At 50.4% G+C, this 21706-nt stretch overlaps 8 protein-coding genes across 8 annotated transcripts; 5 read left to right on the top strand and 3 right to left on the bottom strand.

Moving 5' to 3' along the window:
- Positions 1-316: 316 nt before the first annotated feature.
- On the top strand, positions 317-2277 carry P153DRAFT_379357 (multicopper oxidase; the record flags this gene model as incomplete). Its single annotated transcript, XM_033669860.1, has 5 exons — positions 317-661; positions 708-1202; positions 1265-1485; positions 1533-1706; positions 1758-2277. The coding sequence occupies 5 exons, from the start codon at positions 317-319 to the stop codon at positions 2275-2277; spliced, it is 1755 nt and encodes a 584-aa protein (XP_033519138.1).
- A 1721-nt stretch (positions 2278-3998) lies between these two features.
- On the bottom strand, positions 3999-5192 carry P153DRAFT_301357 (uncharacterized protein; the record flags this gene model as incomplete). The annotated part of the gene is made up of 2 exons (XM_033664380.1): positions 3999-4987; positions 5051-5192. 2 exons carry the CDS (start codon positions 5190-5192, stop codon positions 3999-4001), a joined length of 1131 nt encoding a protein of 376 aa, XP_033519137.1.
- Positions 5193-6291: 1099 nt separating this feature from the next.
- On the top strand, positions 6292-8256 carry P153DRAFT_434979 (S-adenosyl-L-methionine-dependent methyltransferase; the record flags this gene model as incomplete). Its single annotated transcript, XM_033673120.1, has 2 exons — positions 6292-6492; positions 6561-8256. 2 exons carry the CDS (start codon positions 6292-6294, stop codon positions 8076-8078), a joined length of 1719 nt encoding a protein of 572 aa, XP_033519136.1. The 3' UTR covers positions 8079-8256.
- Positions 8257-8375: 119 nt separating this feature from the next.
- P153DRAFT_411088 (uncharacterized protein) lies at positions 8376-11022 on the top strand (the record flags this gene model as incomplete). Its single annotated transcript, XM_033672082.1, has 4 exons — positions 8376-8774; positions 8827-8918; positions 8974-9264; positions 9311-11022. 4 exons carry the CDS (start codon positions 8376-8378, stop codon positions 10785-10787), a joined length of 2259 nt encoding a protein of 752 aa, XP_033519135.1. The 3' UTR covers positions 10788-11022.
- A 1584-nt stretch (positions 11023-12606) lies between these two features.
- On the top strand, positions 12607-14796 carry P153DRAFT_126330 (amino acid transporter). Its single transcript, XM_033662014.1, has 5 exons — positions 12607-12635; positions 12695-13470; positions 13524-13726; positions 13916-14493; positions 14546-14796. Exons 2-5 carry the CDS (start codon positions 12808-12810, stop codon positions 14764-14766), a joined length of 1665 nt encoding a protein of 554 aa, XP_033519134.1. The 5' UTR covers positions 12607-12635; positions 12695-12807; the 3' UTR covers positions 14767-14796.
- A 1161-nt stretch (positions 14797-15957) lies between these two features.
- On the top strand, positions 15958-16572 carry P153DRAFT_360923 (uncharacterized protein; the record flags this gene model as incomplete). The annotated part of the gene is made up of 2 exons (XM_033666946.1): positions 15958-16415; positions 16494-16572. 2 exons carry the CDS (start codon positions 15958-15960, stop codon positions 16570-16572), a joined length of 537 nt encoding a protein of 178 aa, XP_033519133.1.
- A 771-nt stretch (positions 16573-17343) lies between these two features.
- On the bottom strand, positions 17344-18028 carry P153DRAFT_252835 (uncharacterized protein; the record flags this gene model as incomplete). The annotated part of the gene is made up of 2 exons (XM_033662731.1): positions 17344-17676; positions 17723-18028. Coding segments are annotated over 2 exons (639 nt in total), but the record flags the coding sequence as incomplete, so codon positions are not given.
- Positions 18029-19700: 1672 nt separating this feature from the next.
- On the bottom strand, positions 19701-21372 carry P153DRAFT_301304 (beta-lactamase/transpeptidase-like protein; the record flags this gene model as incomplete). Its single annotated transcript, XM_033664378.1, has 3 exons — positions 19701-19809; positions 19886-20637; positions 20695-21372. 3 exons carry the CDS (start codon positions 21370-21372, stop codon positions 19701-19703), a joined length of 1539 nt encoding a protein of 512 aa, XP_033519131.1.
- Between the last annotated feature and the right edge of the window lie 334 nt (positions 21373-21706).

Below are 21706 nucleotides of genomic sequence, written 5' to 3'. Positions count from 1 at the left end.
TCGATCGTGCACCGTCTGGCTCTAGTCTGGCTATCGCGACCGAACCCCACTTTGATGGCAGCTCTGGATCCGCGGGATACGAGCAGATGATCTGATATTTTTGCTCATCGTTCACGGCTGTGGCTTGGGGGGAAGGGCGGCATCGGGCTTATCTGATCTTTCGCGGCTCTTGCAATCCATCTTATCTTTTTCATCGGTTTTCCTCTCAGTACGACGCAAGGTGTGCTTGTTATACAGGTTGTTACGAATTGACTCAGTCGAGAAGTGTTTCCGTTGTTGGTTTGTGGAATTGGTATCTCTCTCATCGGACGTCAAGATGGCATTCTCGCTGTCAAGACTGCTCGTTCAGGCTTCGCTGCTTGCCTCAGTCGCCTACTCTGCAACTGTCACATACGATTTCGATGTAGGGTGGACGTACGCAAATCCGGATGGTATGCAAAACCGCCCGGTCATGGGCATCAACGGACAATGGCCCATACCGCCTATCGTTGCGACGAAAGGAGACCAGGTCATCGTTAACGTCAAGAACTCTCTTGGAAATGAGAGCACATCACTCCATTTCCATGGGTTGTACATGAATGGGACGACTCACATGGATGGACCCATTGCTGTCTCGCAGTGTGCAATCCTTCCGGGCAGTTCGTTCACGTACAACTTCACAGTGAGTTGACCCAGATACTCGAGACTGTGGGTACTAATAGCTACAGGTCGATCAACCAGGCACATATTGGTATCATAGCCATCAGCGTGCTCAGTATCCTGATGGACTAAGAGGCCCCTTGATCGTTCATGACCCTGAAGATCCTTACAAGGACAAATACGATGAAGAGATAGTCCTCACCTTCTCCGACTGGTACCATGACCTCATGCTCCCCCTCCTAGCAGGCTTTCTCAACATTGCCAACCCATCTGGCGCGGAGCCTGTTCCTCAAGCTGCGTTGGTCAACGACACTCAGAACTTGACTGTTAACATTGAGCCTGGAAAGACGTACTTGTTCAGGATGGTTAACATGGGCGCGTTTGCTGCGCAGTATGTGTGGTTCGAAGATCATACCATGCAAGTTGTAGAGGTGGATGGAATCTATACTGAGCCGATGGATGCGGACATGCTCTACATGACAGCCGCACAGAGATACAGCGTCTTGATCACGGCGAAGAACGATACAAGCTCCAACTTTGCTTTTGTGGCGAGTATGGATGAGGTACGTTATTGTCCATGGGATATGTCAGCTACGAGCCTGCAATACTGACGATATGTGATCAGGACCTTTTCGACGTCGTACCCGATGGTCTGAATGCAAACGCAACTGGCTGGCTTGTGTACGACGACGCAAAGGACAAACCTGCTCCAAAGGAGATCGATGCCTTTGAGCCGTTCGATGATTTCCTCCTGGTGCCGTACGACAAGGAAGAGGTTCTCGATAAAGTCGACCACTCAATTACTCTAGATCTTAAGATGGACAATTTGAATGATGGATTGAACTAGTGAGTATCACGCCCATGCTCACCGAACGATAGTTGACACATACCAGCGCCTTCTTCAACGACGTCACATACGTTCCTCCCAAGGTTCCAACGCTATACACTGTTCTCTCCACTGGACAGAATGCCACAGACGTAGCCATCTACGGCGACAACACAAACGCCTTCATCCTGAAAGAGAACGAAGTCGTCGAAATCATCGTGAACAACGACGACCCAGGAAAGTAAGCAGTCCCTCCTTCCCTCTCATCAAACATACCCTGACCTCATCCAAGACACCCCTTCCATCTCCACGGCCACGCCTTCCAAGTAGTAGTCCGCAGCGACGACGATACCGGCTTCTACGACCCCAACAACGTCACCTCCCTCCCCACAACCCCCATGCGCCGCGACACCATCCTCGTCCGCCCCAACGGCCACACCGTCCTGCGCTTCCGCTCCGACAACCCCGGCGTCTGGCTCTTCCACTGCCACATCGAGTGGCACGTCGCCTCAGGCCTGATAGCCACTATCATCGAGTCCCCACTCTCCATCCAATCGCAGCTTTCAGGCAAAATCCCCGACGATCATTGGAACGTCTGCAAAGAAGGGAACGTACCAACGCAGGGCAATGCTGCCGGGAATACGGTGGATCTGCTGGATTTGACCGGCGAGAATAGGAGTCCGGGGGAGATCCCCGACGGCTTTACCGCGAGGGGGATTGTCGCGTTGGTGTTTAGCTGCGTGGCGGCGTTTGCGGGTATGGGCGTTATCTCGTGGTATGGCTTGAAGCCTGTCAAGTCTAAGACTGGCTGAGTGAGGTGTTGGGGAAAAGTTCGATTTTGTATATTTATTGCCTCTTCTTTTTCTTAGCGATGTAGTTATGTGTCTATGACTTCTTATCACTTTTACTCGGCTATCAATGGCTGTTTACTCTTCGTTATTCCCAATCCGTCCTCCCTCACACACTCAGTGACGCCCATCTGCCCAGCCCGCCCTCCCTTCCATCGCCGAGTCCCCGGCAAACTGTCGCGGGACCCAAATACGCATTGAAACACACGATACCAGATACCCATCAACGGCCTACGACCAAACGACCAAAAATCAAAAACACGCTCATGAATGGGAAGCGTGGATACCTCATTGCCTGCAGCCTAAGCTAGCCCAGCTCGGACGCCCAAATCCATCGTCCCAGAGTTCACGATATTTTTCTCGACGACCAAGAATCTTGATTTTTTTGTCGACGTATCAGCGGCTTTGCATTGGAGGTTGTGGGGCGTCACGATGCGGAAGTGAGGCTTGGGCGTGGTGAAACGTTTTTTTGCTGCATGGGGTGAGTGCGGTAGGATTTGGGTATTGGGGTTTTATTTGTGTCATGAGTCCTGGCCTGGTGGTCTACGGTGGGGGACTGGTGTTGTTTTGATTTGTTTTGAATGCGTTGTATTCTGCAAAAGCGATGGAGGAGGACTTTTCTTTTCGTCACTTGCTCGCTCACTCGTGAGCGCAGCTAGGAGTGAGCTGTAGTGAAATCCTACAGTTGGACAAATACATATCAAGTTGCTGTGATGGTTTTACGTGATGATTACTCTTGGTATACGCCAGATCTCACTTGCTCACGGCACTTTTTCCTGTGTTTTTTCGTCCCAGATGCAATGCCTAGGCGCATACAGCGTCCCAGAGTTGCTGCTTGAAAACGACTCCCACCCCTATGGGCTCCTACGAACCTGAGCCCTGGAGATCGTTGTAACCGGGTCTCATCCAAAGGCAACATGAACGAACCATGGTTGCTCAAATATTAGTATAGGGAGATTTATATATGAACTCTTCCCCAGAATGCGAAGAAACAGTATCCATCCCATCTCACTTGCAACTACCATCCCATCCCATCCCAAATCAAACCAAAACAAACCAACCAACCCACCCCACCCCAAACCAACCAACCAAAATGGCCACCTCCCAAGAACCCGCCAAGTCCCTCCCCCCTCCAGCCTCATCCTCATCCTCATCCTCCTCCTGGGGCCCCACACCCTGGAACCAAGACAACGGCGCCTACGAGCGCCGCCGCCAAGCCGCGCGCAACCTGCCCTCCGACGTGATCGAGGGCCCGCTCCCGCGTGACTGCGTCTACGGCGTTATCGGCGGCCCGGTGCGTCGCCCCGGGGACGCTCCCGAGCCGGAGCCGCAGCCGCAGCCGAAGGAGACTTGAAGACTACGATGAGTGTGCCGACGGAGAAGTGAGTGTGGATGGATTGCCGAGGGGACTACGGGGCTGGGAAGCTGGGGGCTAGATGGGGGGTTTGTGTTGTTGTGTTCACCTGGTGTGTGTTTGGCTGCGAGGTTTTTGCTAGGTCGTGGTTGTTTTGTGCGGTGTTTTAGGGGGTTCGTCGGCACTTGCTGTTAGGAATTCTTATAGTGGACTTCGAGATACCATCGCGTAAATGTAACTAGCAATACACATATTGATTATTCCCTCATTCTTCTGGTGTATTCGCTATATTCTTTGTCATAAGTCTGTCATTATAAAAAACTGCGTTACTTTACCCTTCAGAACCAAAAGTCCAATACTTGGTAATCATATGCTTAGGCAGGACGCCCGTTGCATTCTTCATCTTGAAGATCTGGAGAGGCCCGCCCTTGTCAAGCACCGTAAGTATTGCGGCCCCCCTATCCATTCCCTGCACGATACGCTTCAAATCTGTAAGCAGAGTGACCATCTTGCGCAAGGCTTCCTGGTTGTCTGTCTCCCAGGCTTTGAATTGAAGTTGAACATGAGAACAGCTGATGGAGCCGAAAACACCATTTTCGTGTCTGCCAGTCAGTAGATAAGGCGTGCGCCCAAACCAGAGTTGCGGCAACGCGTCGTTGATGTTAACTTGTTTGCGCGTTTTTATCTCGGCTAGCTTTGCTGGATCGACGGGGTTACCTTTGACGATGACTTGCGTATTGCCCTTTTTCGTCGTGCTCGGCTGTGGCTCGTTGATTTGAAGCTGCGCCATCGTGGTGGCAATTTGGTCAAGTGATTGCTGGGCGGGATCTGTAGGATCTGGAAGATCAGGGTCTTCGTAGTACGCATCTACTTCAAACCTTACGGCACACTCGAGGCTACCAAAACGATATCGAATAACCCTATGATGGCTGCTCGAGCCGTCCAATCCCGGTTCGGGTTTGGTGAAGGCCTTTTCGAAGTTATGTCCATACCCAGAATTGCCGTTACCACGAACCATAGCTCGAGCGCTCATCTCCTTGCGGCTAATGAAGAGGGTGTTCTTGACCAAATGCAAGTCCATACGCCATGGATCTCGCCGTCGTCCGGCAGCAAAGTCGAGTAGTTTGCGCAGACTGTTACGATTGACAATGATATCGATATCATCTAGTTTTGCCTCTGGCTTCACAATTGACAGTGCTTGGAAAGCGGGCTCGAACGGAAACTGCGGGACACGGAAGGCATTCTGATCCACGAACTGGTGACCAGCATCTGGAAGTAAAGTGATCGGCAGTGGTTGATATACCCATTTAGGAGGTCCACCTGAGATCGTTGTAAGTTGAGATACTGATCTACACAGGCTTACACATCGAACACGAGGCATACCTGGAACAACGATGCTTCCGTTTTCTTGCCAATTATAGCTGCAGAGGTCCTCAAAGCCGAACTCTGAGGACACTGTGGCAGTGGCAACTACAAGCGAGTTTGACGGGATGGTTTGTATAACCTCGCCGGCGTCTCTCGTCATCCACGCCGTCTTCCAGTTTGCATTCTTTTGCTTCTTCTGCGACCTTCGTGGTGGACATAGTCAACAGGTGCATACGATACAGTGTCAGATTACAACTCACTGTACGATGGGGGTTTCAGATACTTTTGCGACATCTGCATTAGGCTTCAAGTTCTGGGAACTTTCGGGCACAATCCGAGCTACCACTGTTGTTGGAGTAGGCTCTTTTTGGATCGATATGCTTGGTGCAGCAGAAGATGGTGCATCTGCATTGGCCTTCTGACGTTGTTTCCACGAGCTTTTAGGTACGTTTGGAACACTTTTCGTCGGCTTCAGAGCCTTGGAAACTCCCAAAACGGGGTGGTTTGCTGTGGTTGAAGAAGCAACACCCTGTTGAGCGGATGCACGTGGTGTAAAAGGAGGTGTAGCTTTTACAGACTTCTGAGATTTCTGGGGCTGCGTTTCGACTTGTAGTGTTGATGCCGTGCTGGCCTTTGCTTTCTCGCGCTGCCTCCTCGACGCCCTAGGCATATTTGGGACACTTACTTTGGGCGTCGAAACTTTGGGGTCTCCTGATGCTGTCTGATTTTCCGGGTTTATCACAGCAATGCTGTTTTTACACGGTGTTAGTGGTGAGTCGTGGGATGAAGTGACTATTGTTGACTGCTGAGCTGTCTTGGGCTGTATGTTGTTTGGAGGGTTTGTTGCCGTAGTGGCCTGAGGTTTTCTGCGTTGCTTCCGCACTTTCTCAGGTTTACTTTGGACACCTGAGGTAGCCTCCATAGCCTTCGAGTCGCCATGGTGAGCCTGACTTGCTAGTGCTTTGGAACCGTTACTCTCTGGAGCAGATGCAGGTGGTGTATTGGAAGCGCGCATGGACGGTGTCAAATCCTGGGGTACCTTGACTTGCGTATCACTCAAGGGCGGATCTACAGTCCCAATCTTGGCCTTCCTGCCACGCGCCATGGCAGCTATTTGGCGTGGAAATAATCGACGGTGGGGCAAGGGATGATGATGGTCCAGGAACGCGCTGCGGAGGATCCGCGGGGAAGGCGCGGGCCCACTTTAACTTTAGCTCCAAGCTCAACGCCAAAAAAATATTCAGCCTCATGCAGTCGCAATGTCTCTCTATTATGAGGCCGCAGCGATCCTCGCGAACCCTGACAAGACCGGTGGCTCTCTGGTGTCGCGGATCTACAAGAAGAAGGATCTAAAGAGTTCGCCGGGTCAGGTCTTCGCGCTTGTCGCTGAAGCTTCGAAATGGTCGCTTGTGTTGAAGGACGTAATTGAGAAGTGCAGGCTGTTGGCTGAGGAGAGGAAGGTACGCGATCAGTGTATTAAAACAGTACGATTCACCTGAAAGTTGCTAACCTTTGTCTCTCCTCTTAGCTCACCCCAATCCTCGCGCTTCTCCTCACCCACGACCTGCTCCTGGCCAAGAACGGTGTCGCTGCACCCGCAACCCACGTCCTCAAGCTTGCCGTTACGAGACACAAAGCCCGCCTAGGTGCCGAGTTCACCAAAGCTCGCATACGCTATGGACACGCTACGTTGGCCGCGTTCAGGGAAGCCGTGAACAATGGCGAGCTCGATACTGAAGAGGACGCAACACAAAAGGCCGTTCGACATCCGCGATGGGTACGAGTCAACGCCCTCAAGACGACACTGGAGCAGCAGCTGTCGACTACTTTTGCAGGATTCAAAGAGGCGAAAACCCTCTCAGAGGTTCTCTTAGCACCAAGAGCGTCGAAGATGTACTTTAGAGATCCAAACATCCCCAATCTTCTCGCGCTCCCGTCGAAAATTGAGTTGGGCAGGTCATCTGCGTACACCAGTGGCCAGATCATCTTCCAGGATAAGGCATCCTGCTTCCCAGCATACCTGTTAGATCTGTCGCAAGATGACGGAGACGTGATCGACGGCTGTGCAGCGCCCGGAAACAAGACGACACACCTAGCGGCAATAGTCTCTAGCCAGAGTAATTCACGACAAAATCAGAGGGTCATTGCCTTCGAACGCGACAAGGTCCGGACTGGAACATTGCAGAAGATGGTTAAACTTGCATCAGCGGACAAGGTCGTCTCTGTGAAAGGTAGCAGCGACTTCATAGCTGCTAAGCCTGGATCGGATGAGTTTGCCAACGTCGGCGCCATATTACTGGATCCCAGCTGTTCAGGAACCGGCATCGTTGGGCGAGATGACGCGCTCAAGATGCACCTGCCCATTCCCCAGGCCGGTGCAGACCACGCGCAGAAGACAAGCAAGAACAAGAAGCGAAAACGGGGCGACGAAACAGACACAGCATCCGAGCCTGCTGCGGTTTTGGATTTGGATCTGGACGACTCGACACCGGAAGAAACACTCATGGATGGAAAGCTGTCCGAACGACTCACCGCTTTATCAAAATTCCAACTCCACATCCTCAATCATGCCATGCGTTTTGACGCAGCACGCAAGATCACCTACTCTACATGCTCAATCCACTTTGAAGAAAATGAAGGTGTTGTCTTCCAGGCCCTCGCGTCTACCGTTGCCAGGGAGCGCGGATGGAAAATCTTGAAGCGAGAGCGTCAGGTGGAGGGTCTGAAGAAGTGGAACGTTCGGGGAGTTTGGGAAGAGGATAAGTTGAGTTGTGTCGTAGACGAAGAGACAAAGAAAGAGGTTCTGCAATCATGCATTCGATGCGACAAGGGAACTGAGGAGGGCACAATGGGTTTCTTCGTCGCAGCACTTGTTCGAGATGATGTACCTACGTCGAACGGATCAACCGAAGTAGCAGTTAGCAAAGATGACGAGTGGAAAGGCTTCAGTGAAGATGAAGCGGTACAAGAGATGGCGAGCACAACCACGTCTGTAGAGAATGATACAAAGGAGCGAAAGAAAAAGAGGAGAAAAGAGCACAAATGATTTGGTCATAGAGGTTTGTACGTCAAGTCAAGCGACCATGGTTGTCGTGGTCGGAAAGGTGCACCTGGCCGGAATAGCATCGAGGTTGCAGGAGCAATAGATACCAGCAATTGCGCGCAACTACCTCACTACCTCTTTCAAATTCGATCTCAACGCATGGCAGTTGCGTCTACCCGTCGAGTAAAGAAGATGGCTGCGATATCCACTCTGTCACCTATGAAACCCTTTTCGGCCCCTGATACACTTTTCTCAACATTTTCATTGCCCGAATCCCCTTGACTCACCAAGGAATCTACGATGTATGCAAAGACCCCTCCAGCTAATATCGACCTGTCTCGATTCAGACTCAGACACATTGCTACGTGGATTCGCGATGACCTTGACCCGGAAGTTGCCCGCGAAGGACCTGATGTCCTGCGGCCTGACGACGTCGTGATCTTGCACGGAACCTTTGTAGCTCTTCGACACGCAACTAATATGACATCATCGGACTTGCGAGCGACAGGCATTTACAAAGCTATTATGGACATCTCAGGTGTTGCCACCCGGTGGCCTGGACGACTATGCGATGAATGCGACAAGATTATCCTGATCTGGGCAGCAAAATTCGGCCCACTCAGTAACCTACATCCATTCTTGTATGGGAGAGGTGGACGGCTCGAGGGTATCGCTAGTGTTACTGAGTATTCCAAAGAGGTAAGTTTTGATAATGACTTTGGCTTATGTTTGGTGACTAAAAGTAACCCAGGCACTTCTCAAGCGATGGCAGAAAACCTGTCCCGAAAAGATTCAACACAAGCGTTCTCACAGACTCGGCAACTTGGGCTTTCGAGCTGGAGCGTGAGTTTGTCAAGAATTCCCTACACAACTTCCAAACTCACTATTCTTCTTGTAGATGGTGGATCAACTCGCTCTTTGCGTACCATGCTGGCATCATCGGCCTCGAATCGGTCGAAGGTGGCACGACGTTTGATAAACATGGCGCCTATGCTCTTGTTCTCAAAGATACTGGCAGAGTCGAGGCTTATTCAGCGGATTCCTTTACGTACCGCGTACCGCAGAACGACAAGGGGAAATACCGCCTCACCGCTGCCACAAGGAAAAGCAGAGACCCGATCAGGGTACTCCGTAGTCACAGAAACAACAATGGATGGGGCCCAAAGGCTGGCATACGATATGAGGGCTTGTAAGAAACCAATCCATGCGTCGTGTTATATGTTAAATGCAATCAGATATGCAGTCAAAGGCTGGTCCATATGCCAGGCTAAGGAAGCCGATCTATTCGTGGGTGAGTGGAGCCGAGGAGATATCATCTTTGAGATCAGGTTCGAGCGGCAGGATCCTGTGCCTACAGATGAGGTCAACAGGCGCCCGACAGCTGTAGAAGTGGACGACTATCTGGAGTACAAGCGCCTTCGTCGAGTGTATCGCGAGAGCAAACGCAGCGGACCGACGGCGGACTCTGTCAAAATGGGTGTTCACTGGATTACCAAGGCAGCACCTCCGATTTCGCCTTCACTGCCACAACTGAGGAAGGTCACTACACCGAAAGCACTTGTCGAGAGCTCTCCCATATCAAACTTTCGCAAGACGACTTTCAAACACCCTCGCTTCAGTATTCCTGAGGAGAATCCTGCCGAGTCAGCAGATGTGATCTCTCCCATGACTACCAAAGACCTAGAGCTGAATCCTTTCACGTGGGATAGTAACAACAAGCTCGAAGTCCCGACGCAAACACAGTACACACATGACCCATCCTCGGATGATCCGTATCCATTGGCGGACGCAGACTCAACCGACAGCAGCAACCGCAGCAATACGTCTAACATCCGGGATGTCGCACCTTGGATTGACTTCGATATCGAACTATCTGCGCCATCTCTCCTCAACAGCCCTCGGATTGTGCTCGAACATATCGATTCGCGAGCTTCAGTAACATCAGTGAAAAAGGCCGATGTAAAGAGCGCTGAGCCAAGTGGAAGAGACACACCCAGTCCGGTATCCGCACTGTACAACAGAAAGAGGGGCCGTGACGCCGCAAAAGGGACGCCCCCTACTCTCACAAAGTCGGATAGTCGCAAGTCAGTTTTCGTGCGCAGTCGGAACCCCATGGCCAAGCTCTTCGACGGTGCTAATGGCGGAGTCGGGGACGGCTTCGAGGACGCCGCAGGACCAATAACACCGCCAATACCGTGTCATGAATCTTCAGACTATAGTACGCATGTCCACTCTCCCATTCCTCTCCGGCCATTCAGTCCCGACAACCCCTTTGCGGCGCAAAAACGCAATGCCATCCCCTTTGAAACCAATATCGAGCAATTCGACAGCGCGTCACCATCTCACGTCAAAAGGCTTTTCCCCTTCCCCTCGCAACGATCATCAGACGACATGATATCACCACTCTCCCTTTCCGCTTCGCAAGAGCATCCTTTTGTGGGTAGACTTGTCTCACCATCGCCTCGCTCGCTGCCGTTTAGTCTTGGTCAGTTTATCTCCCATCCCAGAGCGGCATTGCCGGTCAGCAGCCCTACATCGACATGTGTGCTCGAGCGGTTGAGGGAGTTGGATGGTGAGGACTCTGGGGCAGCGGCGAGGCTGAGGAGAATGGTGCGTGGTGAGGTTGTGTTCAAAGATTCATTTGCTAGCTTGCCTGGGATTGGTGGTGAGGGGAGCGACAGTGAGGGTGTTATGCTGGATTTTGCTGTGTAGATGGGGAGATGACTGGATAGGGGGGCTTCTGTGGGGATAATGGTATTGGTATGGTATTGCGCTGTCTGATAGTCTAGTGGACTGTGTCATTCTGTTTCCACCTTCCTTATCAATTTCACATGTAGAAACGTCTGAAACTTGTGTCTGTGTTCGCTTCACAAACGCAATGGGTATCTGGGCGATGTAACCAAATCATGTAACTTTAGGTGAAATAAGCAATATCCTTATCAACTCGCCGCAGGAGTATCATGTCAGTCGACACATGTACATATGTAATAACTTTATGATGGCTAGAATCAGGGTGATACCAGGGGTAAGGTACAAGATCGCGCGCTTCACATAGTGATCCAGCTCGTGGCGTTGTACCTGTAATTGATAATCTCATATGGTTGTGGGACGGCAATGAGCGCGGCAAAGCATGTCTGGATGCACATCACGACTCATGTCCCCGACACCGTGTGGGTTGTCTTCCCATTGATCAATAACGCCTAGCCACCGCCCTGCCCCTATGCGTGTGTCGTCTATTCTCTCCAATGCCATGGGATCCCCAAAGTGTAAACTGCTCGCCACCCCGTCTTTCAGCGGGATATTATTGCCGCTTTGATGTGGCAAATGGGGTACCTCGGGGCGTCGGACCACAGTACGATCATAAGATACAGACAAGAGATACAGACTCATGGTACATGTAGCAGAGTAGAGATAGAGGATTAGAGAGGCTCAACCCAGGAGATAAGTGATCGCCTAGTGCACATCTGTATCCATGCACACTGCCACATCTTGGTGGATTCTTCCTGTCTGCGCCTCACCGCAGAATTCAAGGGTCCAAAATCGCGTCGAGGTTTTCGTTGAATGTTTCGTGACGCGGGACTTTGTGCCGTGGTTTGTGGTCGTGACAGGGTCTGTCCTTGCTAACATCACGTAACGTAGTCTTTGGCGTTACGCGACTGTGGAGCGCTTTAGTGGAGGTCTCCATGCTGGAAAAACCATTGCGGGTGCAGTTGTGGGGCTTTGAGCGTCGTGCTGCCGTCTTGGAAGAGAGGCGGATGATGGGCTTGTATTTGCAACGGACGGAAGAGGCTCTTTAAGGTAATAGTCGATGAGACGGCACGGGAGCAATGTTATACTTCTTGGCGTTTCTTTGAACGCGTTGTAAATCGCGACTTCGTGTTCTACCTTGCAGGACGTGCTTACACAGGACGAGGGGAAGAGCAATCAGGACCTCGCGTTCTTCCCCACTTCGCGATGAAGCTTTGATACCTCTCCATTGTTTCATCTTCGTCTCTATCTCTGTCTCTATCTCTGTCCCCATCTCTATCTCTGTGATTAGGTACTCGTCGCTTTGCCTCATTCAACCGGTTCGCGCGTGCTCCCGCGATTAGACGCAGGATCTTTATGACACTTAGGGACACCAAAGCCGGGTCGTCGGGGTCGATAATCACTCAAACCCTCATACGCCAATACGCCAATCATGACCGCCTCGGCAACTCCCATTGGTTGGCTGCGATGATGTTCGCAATCTACCAACACCCGGACACCCCACGAACGCTTGGGAGCTTGACCCTCACCACCCACTTGACGCGTACAAATCGCTCATTTAAAACGCGATCCGCTCGCCTCAAACGATGCCAGGAAGCACCGTCATCATACATCGACTGGCATCAAATTTTCGCTCTTTAGTTCTGCTTCTAGAAAAGCTCGGGAACCAGGCGCGGCTGCACCAGAACAGATCTAGTGTTTCGGTGTTTTTTTCGGTGCACCAAAACCGCCCTACCCGACTCGAGCCCCAGCAGCGACACACGCCAAGCGCGGAGTGCCTGTCATTGAGAGGCGCGAGTGGATAGTTTACTGGTAAGGCTTGCAACTCCTGGTTAGTGTACCTGGACCATGCGTTGTCTGACGTGCCGCAGCAGCATTCAAAAGCGTGGGCCCGCGCTCCGGATTGTCGCAACGCCCAGCTTCGCGACTCCAAAGGACTTTTTCTCTCTCCGGCCACTCCCGTCAAGACGAGACCTCGCCCCTCATGGCTGAATACCGCTATGGCACGCAGTCCGATGCGTTTGCGGCCGAGAATGACCTGCACCACGCTCCCAGTCACGAGAAAAAGAGCAGGAAACTGAGCATAGGGAGGGATCCCTCGAGCGAAGACCCGAACGATGCCGACGACGTCCTGGCCGCCATGGGCTACAAGTCTGAGCTGGTGCGATCACGGTCAACGCTGCAGGTGGCCTTCATGTCATTCGTCTTAGCGTCCATACCGTACGGTCTAGCCACAACTCTGTACTACCCTGTAGTCTGTGGTGGGCCCACCAACATCATCTGGGGTTGGCTCGGTGTGTCCTGCATCATCGTCTGTGTTGCTGCATCCCTGGGTGAGATCACGAGCGTCTTCCCGACAAGCGGCGGTGTTTACTACCAGACGTTCATGCTGGCGCCGCCGTCTTATCGAAAAATCGCATCCTGGATCTGCGGGTGGTCTTTCGTAGTTGGCAACATAACCATCACCCTCTCGGTCAATTTCGCTACCTCGCTCTTTCTCGTGGCTTGCATCAACGTCTTCGAAAGCTCACCTGGCGTCGGCATCCTCTCCGGTGAACCCTACCAAATCTACCTGATCTTCCTTGGTATCACGCTCATTTGCAATCTTGTGTCCTCCCTTGGAAACAAATGGCTGCCATGGCTCGATGTGAGCACCCCTTCCAAAAAAAAACTCCTGGATGCGTTACTTATTGAAAACAGACTTTTGCCATCTTCTGGACTTTTGCCGGTGTCATCGCCATCATTGTGTGTGTGCTAGCCATTGCGAAAAACGGCCGCCATAGCGCCACTTACGTCTTCACCGAGTTCGATGCCTCTAACTCTGGATGGGTACCTGGATGGTCTTTCTGTGTTGGGTTACTCCACGCAGCCTATGCGACCTCGTCGACTGGAATGATCATCTCGTGAGCACGCCCTTTTTTCTGCCAAAGCGACACAAGCAATTCTTGCCCAAGCAATCTTCCCAAGCAAAAGAATTTCCAAGCGGCAAAACTTTCATATTCCCACGCGACTCGTACTCCCTTGCGACATGTGCTGTGTTCAGGCGCGGTAATGGCTTTTCAATGATTGCGCATATGCTAACTCGTATGTAGGATGTGTGAAGAGGTTGAACACCCTGCGACACAGGTTCCCAAGGCCATGGTCGCCACAGTTGTGCTCAACACTATCTGCGGCCTTGTGTTCCTCATTCCTCTTGTCTTCGTCTTGCCCGACCAAGCGATGCTCGCGGGTCTTCTCTCAGGCCAACCGACCCCAGTCATCATCAGGGATGCCGTCGGTTCCCCGGGTGCAGCGATCGGTCTGCTCGCCCCGCTCCTCGTTCTCGGATTCTTCTGCGGTATTGGATGCACGACTGCTGCGTCCCGAGCCACTTGGGCGTTTGCTCGCGATGGTGCTATCCCAGGGTACAAGCTGTGGAAGGTCATCAACACGAAGCTCGATGTTCCTCTGAATGCCATGATGCTCAGCATGGTCGTCCAGCTTCTGCTTGGTCTCCTCTACTTCGGAGCCGCCGCTGCTTTCAACGCTTTCTCCGGTGTCGGCGTCATTTGCCTGACTGTGAGCTACGCTATTCCAATCATTGTTTCCTTGATTGGCGGACGCAAGCAGGTCAAGACGGGTAGCTTCCATCTCGGAGCTCTGGGAACCTTCTGCAACGTCATTGCCATTGGTAAGTAGTCCTCCACCTGAGTACAGAAACATCCAGCTAATCCGTGTGACAGCCTGGTCTCTCCTCGCCACACCCCTTTTCTCCATGCCGACTTATCTTCCTGTCACTCCTACGTCAATGAACTACGCCTCTGTGGTTTTCGCAGCTTTCTTCCTCATCGCCACCGTGTGGTACTTCGTCTGGGGCAAGAAGAACTACGAGGGTCCTCCCACGCATGAGGATGCCGTTCTGGTAGCCAGGAGAGCCAGCACGATCAGTGCTCGAAGCAAATAAGCAACATATCCGCGTTTTGTATATGCAGGTTAGGAACGGGCTTCGCGGACCTTGACAGCGTCACCTGACGCTGTCTTTGGAGAAGCGAACAACGGTTCTTCCCATCTCTATTCTGTCTCGAGCGTTGTACAAATTAGATTCATTTTGTGTGTCGTAGACGTTTTGTCGAATATACCCCTTCACGGAGCTTGGCTCCGCAACTTTACTTGTGTCTGTTTCTGGAGTGATCTGCTGTGAACTGGTTGATTGCTACTAAAACGTCGATTCTAACATACTGCTCCTGTAGTGTGTCGAGATTACGAAGGGGTATGGGCGATGACTGTCCAATGGGAAGTGTTCCACCTAAGAGGCACGATTGTAGATCTCGGGAAGATTGATACTTTCTGTTGATGTTTGGCTAATCCGGATGTGTACGCACCTATTTCTCCACCTATGCAAGTTAGCTATACCTTATTAGGTGTAGAGGAGATGCTTGTATTTCAAGACGCCCACTCCCTTTCTCTCCATATAGGTGGGCTGAACAACTGAACCCGGACCAATGAACCAAGTCTCACCGCCGCTACATGGCTTCGCATCAGTATCCTTCCAAGGTCGTCCCTTGGCACATCTGCCATCAGAGCCGTCTCACCGCACAAAAATACGACTGTGCGGCCCTGAGACAGAAGCAACCCGTTCTCAATGCACAATGTCCAAACGTTTTTCACAGGAGATCTCACCACGATTGCGTTCAAGCTCCATGTCTGTATATGGGACACAGGATTCATCGTGGTCAAAGACGCTATAATCTCCTCTCTGCTGTTTCTATGTAGTTTTGTGTTTCTGTTGCTTTGTGTATTACTATTGGTGAGTCGTGCTTCGCGCCCGCGAAAGATTGACTGCAGTTCGATCAAGTTAGCCAGAATATGAGTGGGTGTTAGAAACGTATATGTTCAGGCTACTGATGACTCTTGTAGCTGTGACTCATCGTCCAGGGCGAACCTTTCTGGTTCGTCTCTTGATGTTTGGCACGGATTCTTAGTTGTTACTAGATAAGACAATGAATTTTTGTCTCCATTCATGACAAGTAAGACTGTTACTTGCTTTCTCTCCAATCTATGTATATAAACCGTATCTAGATTTCTCCAAAATTTCAGCCAGGCTTGGGCATTGCAAATTCTAGGAAGCAACGCGTCAGTGAACTCTGGTATTACAATGACCACACATGATTCATCCATGAAGCCAATTACCAGCCCTCTAGGACCCCCGAGCAATACAACCGCAATATCAAACTCGACCCCTGCGAACCACGCCACCCGTCACGCCCACCTAGTCTACGTAGGAAGGGATCTAGGTAGGCCACTGAAACTGTACATCTACCTCCACCAAAAGATGACCAGTACGCACATCTGTGATTCTTATTATCCCCAACTTACAACCGGCATAACACGCCGTGGGAGGGCTGTACGCTCACCCGAGTTCATGTTGGAGGAACTTGGCTGGTTCTCTAATCCAGTTGATTTCGTACCTATATGCAAGAGTCAGCCCGTTCAAGAGGCTCCTTCGAGTCAACCAGATCAGGACGTGACATTCAATGCTTGGAAATTGGCTCTGCTGAACGATTTGGAGCAGAATTATGGACACCTTTGGTCCCGGAATGAGGATAATGTATTGTGAGTTGGGGTTGGAACTTAGGCAAACGTATGGAAGTATCAAATCGATTATTAGGTTCAATGTTAACTTATTTACAGATTCTGGCCACCGAGGGATTCTTCAAAAGTTCTGTGTCATGCTTGCGGAGATTTTGCACGCTGGGTGCAGGGCCTGTGATGTTCTACCTCGACAATACTGTTCTGAGAGTACGGTTTGCTCTCATGTAGATGATGAAAGTTGTCCTTATTAGAGCCCTTATCTTTACGGTTTAGTTATTGCATTTTATCGCGACAAAATGTCAACTACTCAAACCCTTTCAGCTTATCTGGTTTTTGTAGATCGTTTTGTCGGGAGAAATCATCTTTGAACTGTTAATCAAAATGCATATGTTTTCGATGTAAGAAGTCCGTTACATAGAGCTAGTACAATGAGTATAGTGACCATATTGCATATTGCTTCCAACAATTATTCGTGACAAGCTATGGATTACAATATTCTCCACAATACAAAATTCTTTCCACTCTACATGAATGAGTAAAACCCATCGATATCCATTTCCCGGAGATAGGCCAGCTCGGCTGGATATGAATCCTCAAAATTGACAAATACTCTCTCCTTAAACTTCTTCTTATCCTCGGATTCCAAGCTGATACGGCTGTCTAGTGATGCCACTTGTACAAAGGCTGGTAGCCATGCAAGGGTATCCCAATCGATGAGGGTAACTTCCCAATCGACAATCTTCTCTCCATCTTTGACTGGTCGAACAATAAAATTCTCCCACTTGGGGTCCAGGTGGGTAAGTACAGGCCGACGACCTTTGCTTACACCCAAGACAGGTTTGAGCCGCGAAAGCAACTCCAGTTCGCACTCCAGGAATTCAGGAATATATGCTGTGTCTGCCATGCGTAGCTCAGCTGAGCGATATATGGCTGAGATGAAATCCTCGAAGGTGTTGTATGGGCCATTCATTCCTTTGCCAGCGAGACGAAAGATGGAAGTCATGGGGTCCACACCTTGGTAATACACTCGGCCATAGTATCCCTCTGATGGAACTGATCGAAGAAGCATAAATTGCTCTGAAATCCTTGCGCATAAAGCTTCCTGTTCCTCATCTCCCAAGCTTGAATATAATTTATGCGTTAGAGTAGCGCCTTCAAGATACTCTGTGATGATATAGTAAATCGGCACAGGATCATCAGGGAGGTGGTGGAGAAAAGCGGCGTAGAGCTTAGGCGTTCGGACCTGGGAGTGTTCTTGTAGATATAGCAGATTCTCTGCCTCCTTCTCATTGTCAGCTTTTTCTCTATAAATTGCCGCGGAGGTTTACCTGGAAGATGTCCCCTTCTCGTCCTTGTTTGACAACGCAATCTCCAAGTCTGCATACTGGGTGGAGCCCAACGTTTTGTGCTATAGAACTGTGCACCATTCCGTGTGAAATCTCTTCCATGGAAGGCAAGGGCGGGTGCTCAGGAGCTTCATATGGAAATTTCATCTTTACCCAATGCTCGAGAGGCGGATCGATGGGGCGGTCTTTCATTCTTTCGTTGAACCATTTCACATGGTATTCATAGCTTTGAAATTCCTCGTAATCTACACCATAGTGTTCGAGCAAGACGTCCGATTTTGCGCGCATCTCGGCAGGATGTTGGTACAAGAATCCGATTGAGAATATAAGTCGAGATTTGAACTCATATTGGGGTTGTAAGAAGCAGTTTAAGTACTTCTCGCAGAGTTTATAGAGCTCCTTTGTACTGACGCTACTTAAACGCTAACCTTTGAACATATTTTTTAGAATACACCCTTAGACGATCAATTCCTGTCGGGACGGAGCACTATGCAGAAAGCGAGGACAGGGAACAAGGCATGTCAGATGCTATTTAAAGCCTTTGTTGAGGAGATATACAAAAGACGTTTATTTCAGACGATGCACATATAAAGCCTGCTTTGTTGCCTCTGCTTCACACTAGCCGCCGCGATACACATATCTGACAGCCGGCATCAAACCCAGTAACCTCTTTCCCTGTACGCTGAAAGAAATAGACCAGGTGTGCTACTACTTCTGACTATTGACAGTGTCGTAGGCGGCTTCTAATTGGGAATGCTTCGTCGCACAGGGAAGGAAGCTATTCATTGAGGATATGGATTTTTGGGATGAAGAAGCTCGACAAAGAGTTGGTCCTGGAGATAGTGGTTGCATTGAGTCTTTTGAATTAACTATACACTTTGTGTTTCAGAATTTGTGGGAGCACAAGAGAAGCCATCCATATATACACTGACATTGCAGTGTAGGACGAGACCAAATTAATCAATTTGGCGGACTCTGAGGAAGCAGATGACTTTGGTGAGTTAGAGAAAATACACGCAACGACGATTCACGACCAATCGATAAATATAGGTATTCCGCAGGTCGGTATAGAAGATATCGACTTCATCCGACACTTCAGCCTCTCGTTACTATGTTTTCATTTCCACTCTGATCCCTCGGTACGAAATCATAACCCTCGCCTGGCTCTTGTGATCGTCATCAATGATCGAAATGCTGTCTTGATCTATCGATCCATCATAAATTCTGCTCTAAACATTCTTGTCTTTTCCAATCTATTCATTGCGCCTTTGGAGCTCCAAGTATTGACTCGAGTTCGACGAAGGCGCCTCGACATCATTTTTGGACTTGTTGCGAGATGGTATCGCCGTGATGCTAACGAGGACTCTTTCGAGCAACGGTCGAAGAGCGGGCAGATTGGTTGCGACGGTTCCAATCGCGGGTTCAGTATCTGTGATATCTTTATTTCGATACTGAAGCACTGACCAAGTCATGATAGGATCGAGTGTATACAGGTAGTTGAGGCCGGTAGCAATTTCTGGCGTTTGCGTAGGCTATATGGCGGGCACAGGCTTGTACGAGTGTATTCAGAGGGAGATGGCGCATGTTGTGCACCTGCTTCTTAGTAACTCGCCGCTGTCGGCGGTGAAATCTGGGATCGATTCGCAGGAGGTGGTTGACGCGGCGAAGGAGCTTGGTGGCAATCCTGCGTAAGTCGATGAAGCGGCCGCGGTTGTGAGTATGGTTTGTTCCGCAGAATCGGCATGAATGACGGGATCTGTGGTGTCGGCGAACGGCGGTGGTGTGATGGCTAAGGTGTAGTGTATGAAAGTGTCGATGAGCATGGTGTTTGCCTGTCTGCTCCAGTGAGCGGCTCTTCGAAACACTGCAAGCTAATCTGGAGAACTCGAGGACTGGTATCAAGATGAGTAAAATTCTTTATCCATACTTCATACTACAACAATTCAGCGCACGAGGCTGCTTACATTCTTGACGTTACGATATCGAATGGCGGATAATGGAGAAAAACTCCATCTTTGTTCTCCACAAGCACTATCTTCGTTAAAGGCCATCCATTTTGATCCTTGTATCTGCAGCACATCAGCATCAGTCACCCACAATACTTCGGACAAAAAGTCTGCCAGAATAGCGAAACAACCAACTCACCCATCAAAATCAAACCAATCACACACATCTAACCCCGGAAAATTCATCCTAAACACTTGCGCCCCTTCACCAAACTGCGCAGTCTCACCAGCTCCCTCAGCAGGCTCAAGAACAACGCCACTAGGTGTAGAAAAGTACTGTGGCTGCGCATCTGTAGTCCAGCTCAACCGATCCACTGCTTCTAATGCACTCGTTCCATTGACGACGAGATCACGGAGATACAATACCTGATCTTCAATTTCCAGCTTCGCATATGTAGTCGTGTTCCTTCCACTATGACTAACTTGGTCAGTCGTAATTCCAGTATCATACCCGCCAGCGTAATATCCCGCAAATCTTCCTCCCATCCTTCCACTTAACGCTTCGGCAAACGCAGGCATCAGAATCTCATGCGCCGCACTGTACACCTGCGACGGCGATATCGACACGTACTCATCTAGCCCCGCCGTTTGAGCTAGGACAACAAGTCCATAGCCTAGATTCGGAACCACGTCAATCCAAGACTGGTATCCGCCACCATTTCCGGACTTCCCGTATACAGAGTAGGTCTTGGTGAGCTCCGGCAAAGTAAGATTGCTACGAGTGGAGATGGCGAGGAGGTTGATTTCCCAACCTGGCCCCACGTGCTGTTTTCCGTCTGGAGAGACGTATATGGGCTTGAGGACGCGGCGGCGGTGGTAGGGACTTATCAACGAGGGGTTGGATTGGAGCCAGACGCCGTGAATATATTTTGCCAGGTCGTTTGCAGAGCTCTAGGGGAACACAAATCGTTAGAGTGGGGACAATGAAATGAAATAGTTACGACCTACAAACATGCCAGCTGCTGGGTCATATCCGAGGCCCACAACAAGATCGGCCCAATTCTCCCCACCTGGCACAGCAATGTGCGGGATAAGGTCTATCGAAATAGCGCCGACGAAACTGTGTGTCATGTTAAGCGGGTATAGTAGCTCCTGCGTTACTACGTCATTCCACGTCCATTTCAACCCTACAAGGTTGCTGTAGTAAGCTGCGACTGCAGATCCAAGCACAGCTACACCGGCATTCGAATACGCCGCTCTCTGCCCAGGAGCAAACATCAGATTTGACTTCCCGACTCCGTCCATAACATCTTCAATCGAAGCTTCAGCCCATGCCGCTCCAATGGTCGTCGCGTCTGCGCGGCCGGTAGACAGGACCATGTTAAACCCCGTGCTATAACTCTCTCGCGGTAGTCCCGATGTATGGCTTGCGAGCATCTCCAACGTGATCTCGCTACCGCCATCATTCCAATCTTTTTCTGGTAGCTTGAACCCCGGTAGCACAAGACGGACAGGCGTATCCAAGGATAATGGGGCAAAACTGCTGTTCGCATAGTCTCTTTTGCTTTTCTCGGAGACGACGAGGGCGGATGCCATTGCAAAGTTCTTAGACACAGACATGACACGGAAAATGGAGTCACTTGTTATCTCATTCTCAGCGTCTTCATATAGCGACGTCTCGTTCATCTTGAGCGAGCCATTGTTGAAGACAAAGGCCGCTTCCGGGCTTGAAGCATGTACCTACAATATCAAGTCAGCGAAGCATTTCGATGCACAAAGTGCTATCGATATGTTCTCGATACCTTCCAGATTTGGTGATTAGACCGAAGGAATATGCCAAGGATAGCCAATCAAACGCAATGTAAAGATTTGGGGTAAGGTAATCAACTATGCAACACCAATCACAATCGGCACCATGATCCTGCCCAGATAGAGAAAACACCTACAATCGCAAAGCTCAATCCATCGCGCGATGTGTTGAAGAGAGCCGAAAGGTTCTTTTCTACCTCTTTGAACGCTG

The sequence above is a fragment of the Dothidotthia symphoricarpi genome (assembly GCF_010015815.1).
Source record: "Dothidotthia symphoricarpi CBS 119687 unplaced genomic scaffold P153scaffold_22, whole genome shotgun sequence".
Classification (NCBI taxonomy): Eukaryota; Fungi; Ascomycota; class Dothideomycetes; order Pleosporales; family Dothidotthiaceae; genus Dothidotthia; species Dothidotthia symphoricarpi.
The sequence above is the reverse complement of the archived record's forward strand: the minus strand, read 5'-3'. Positions and strand labels throughout refer to the sequence as shown.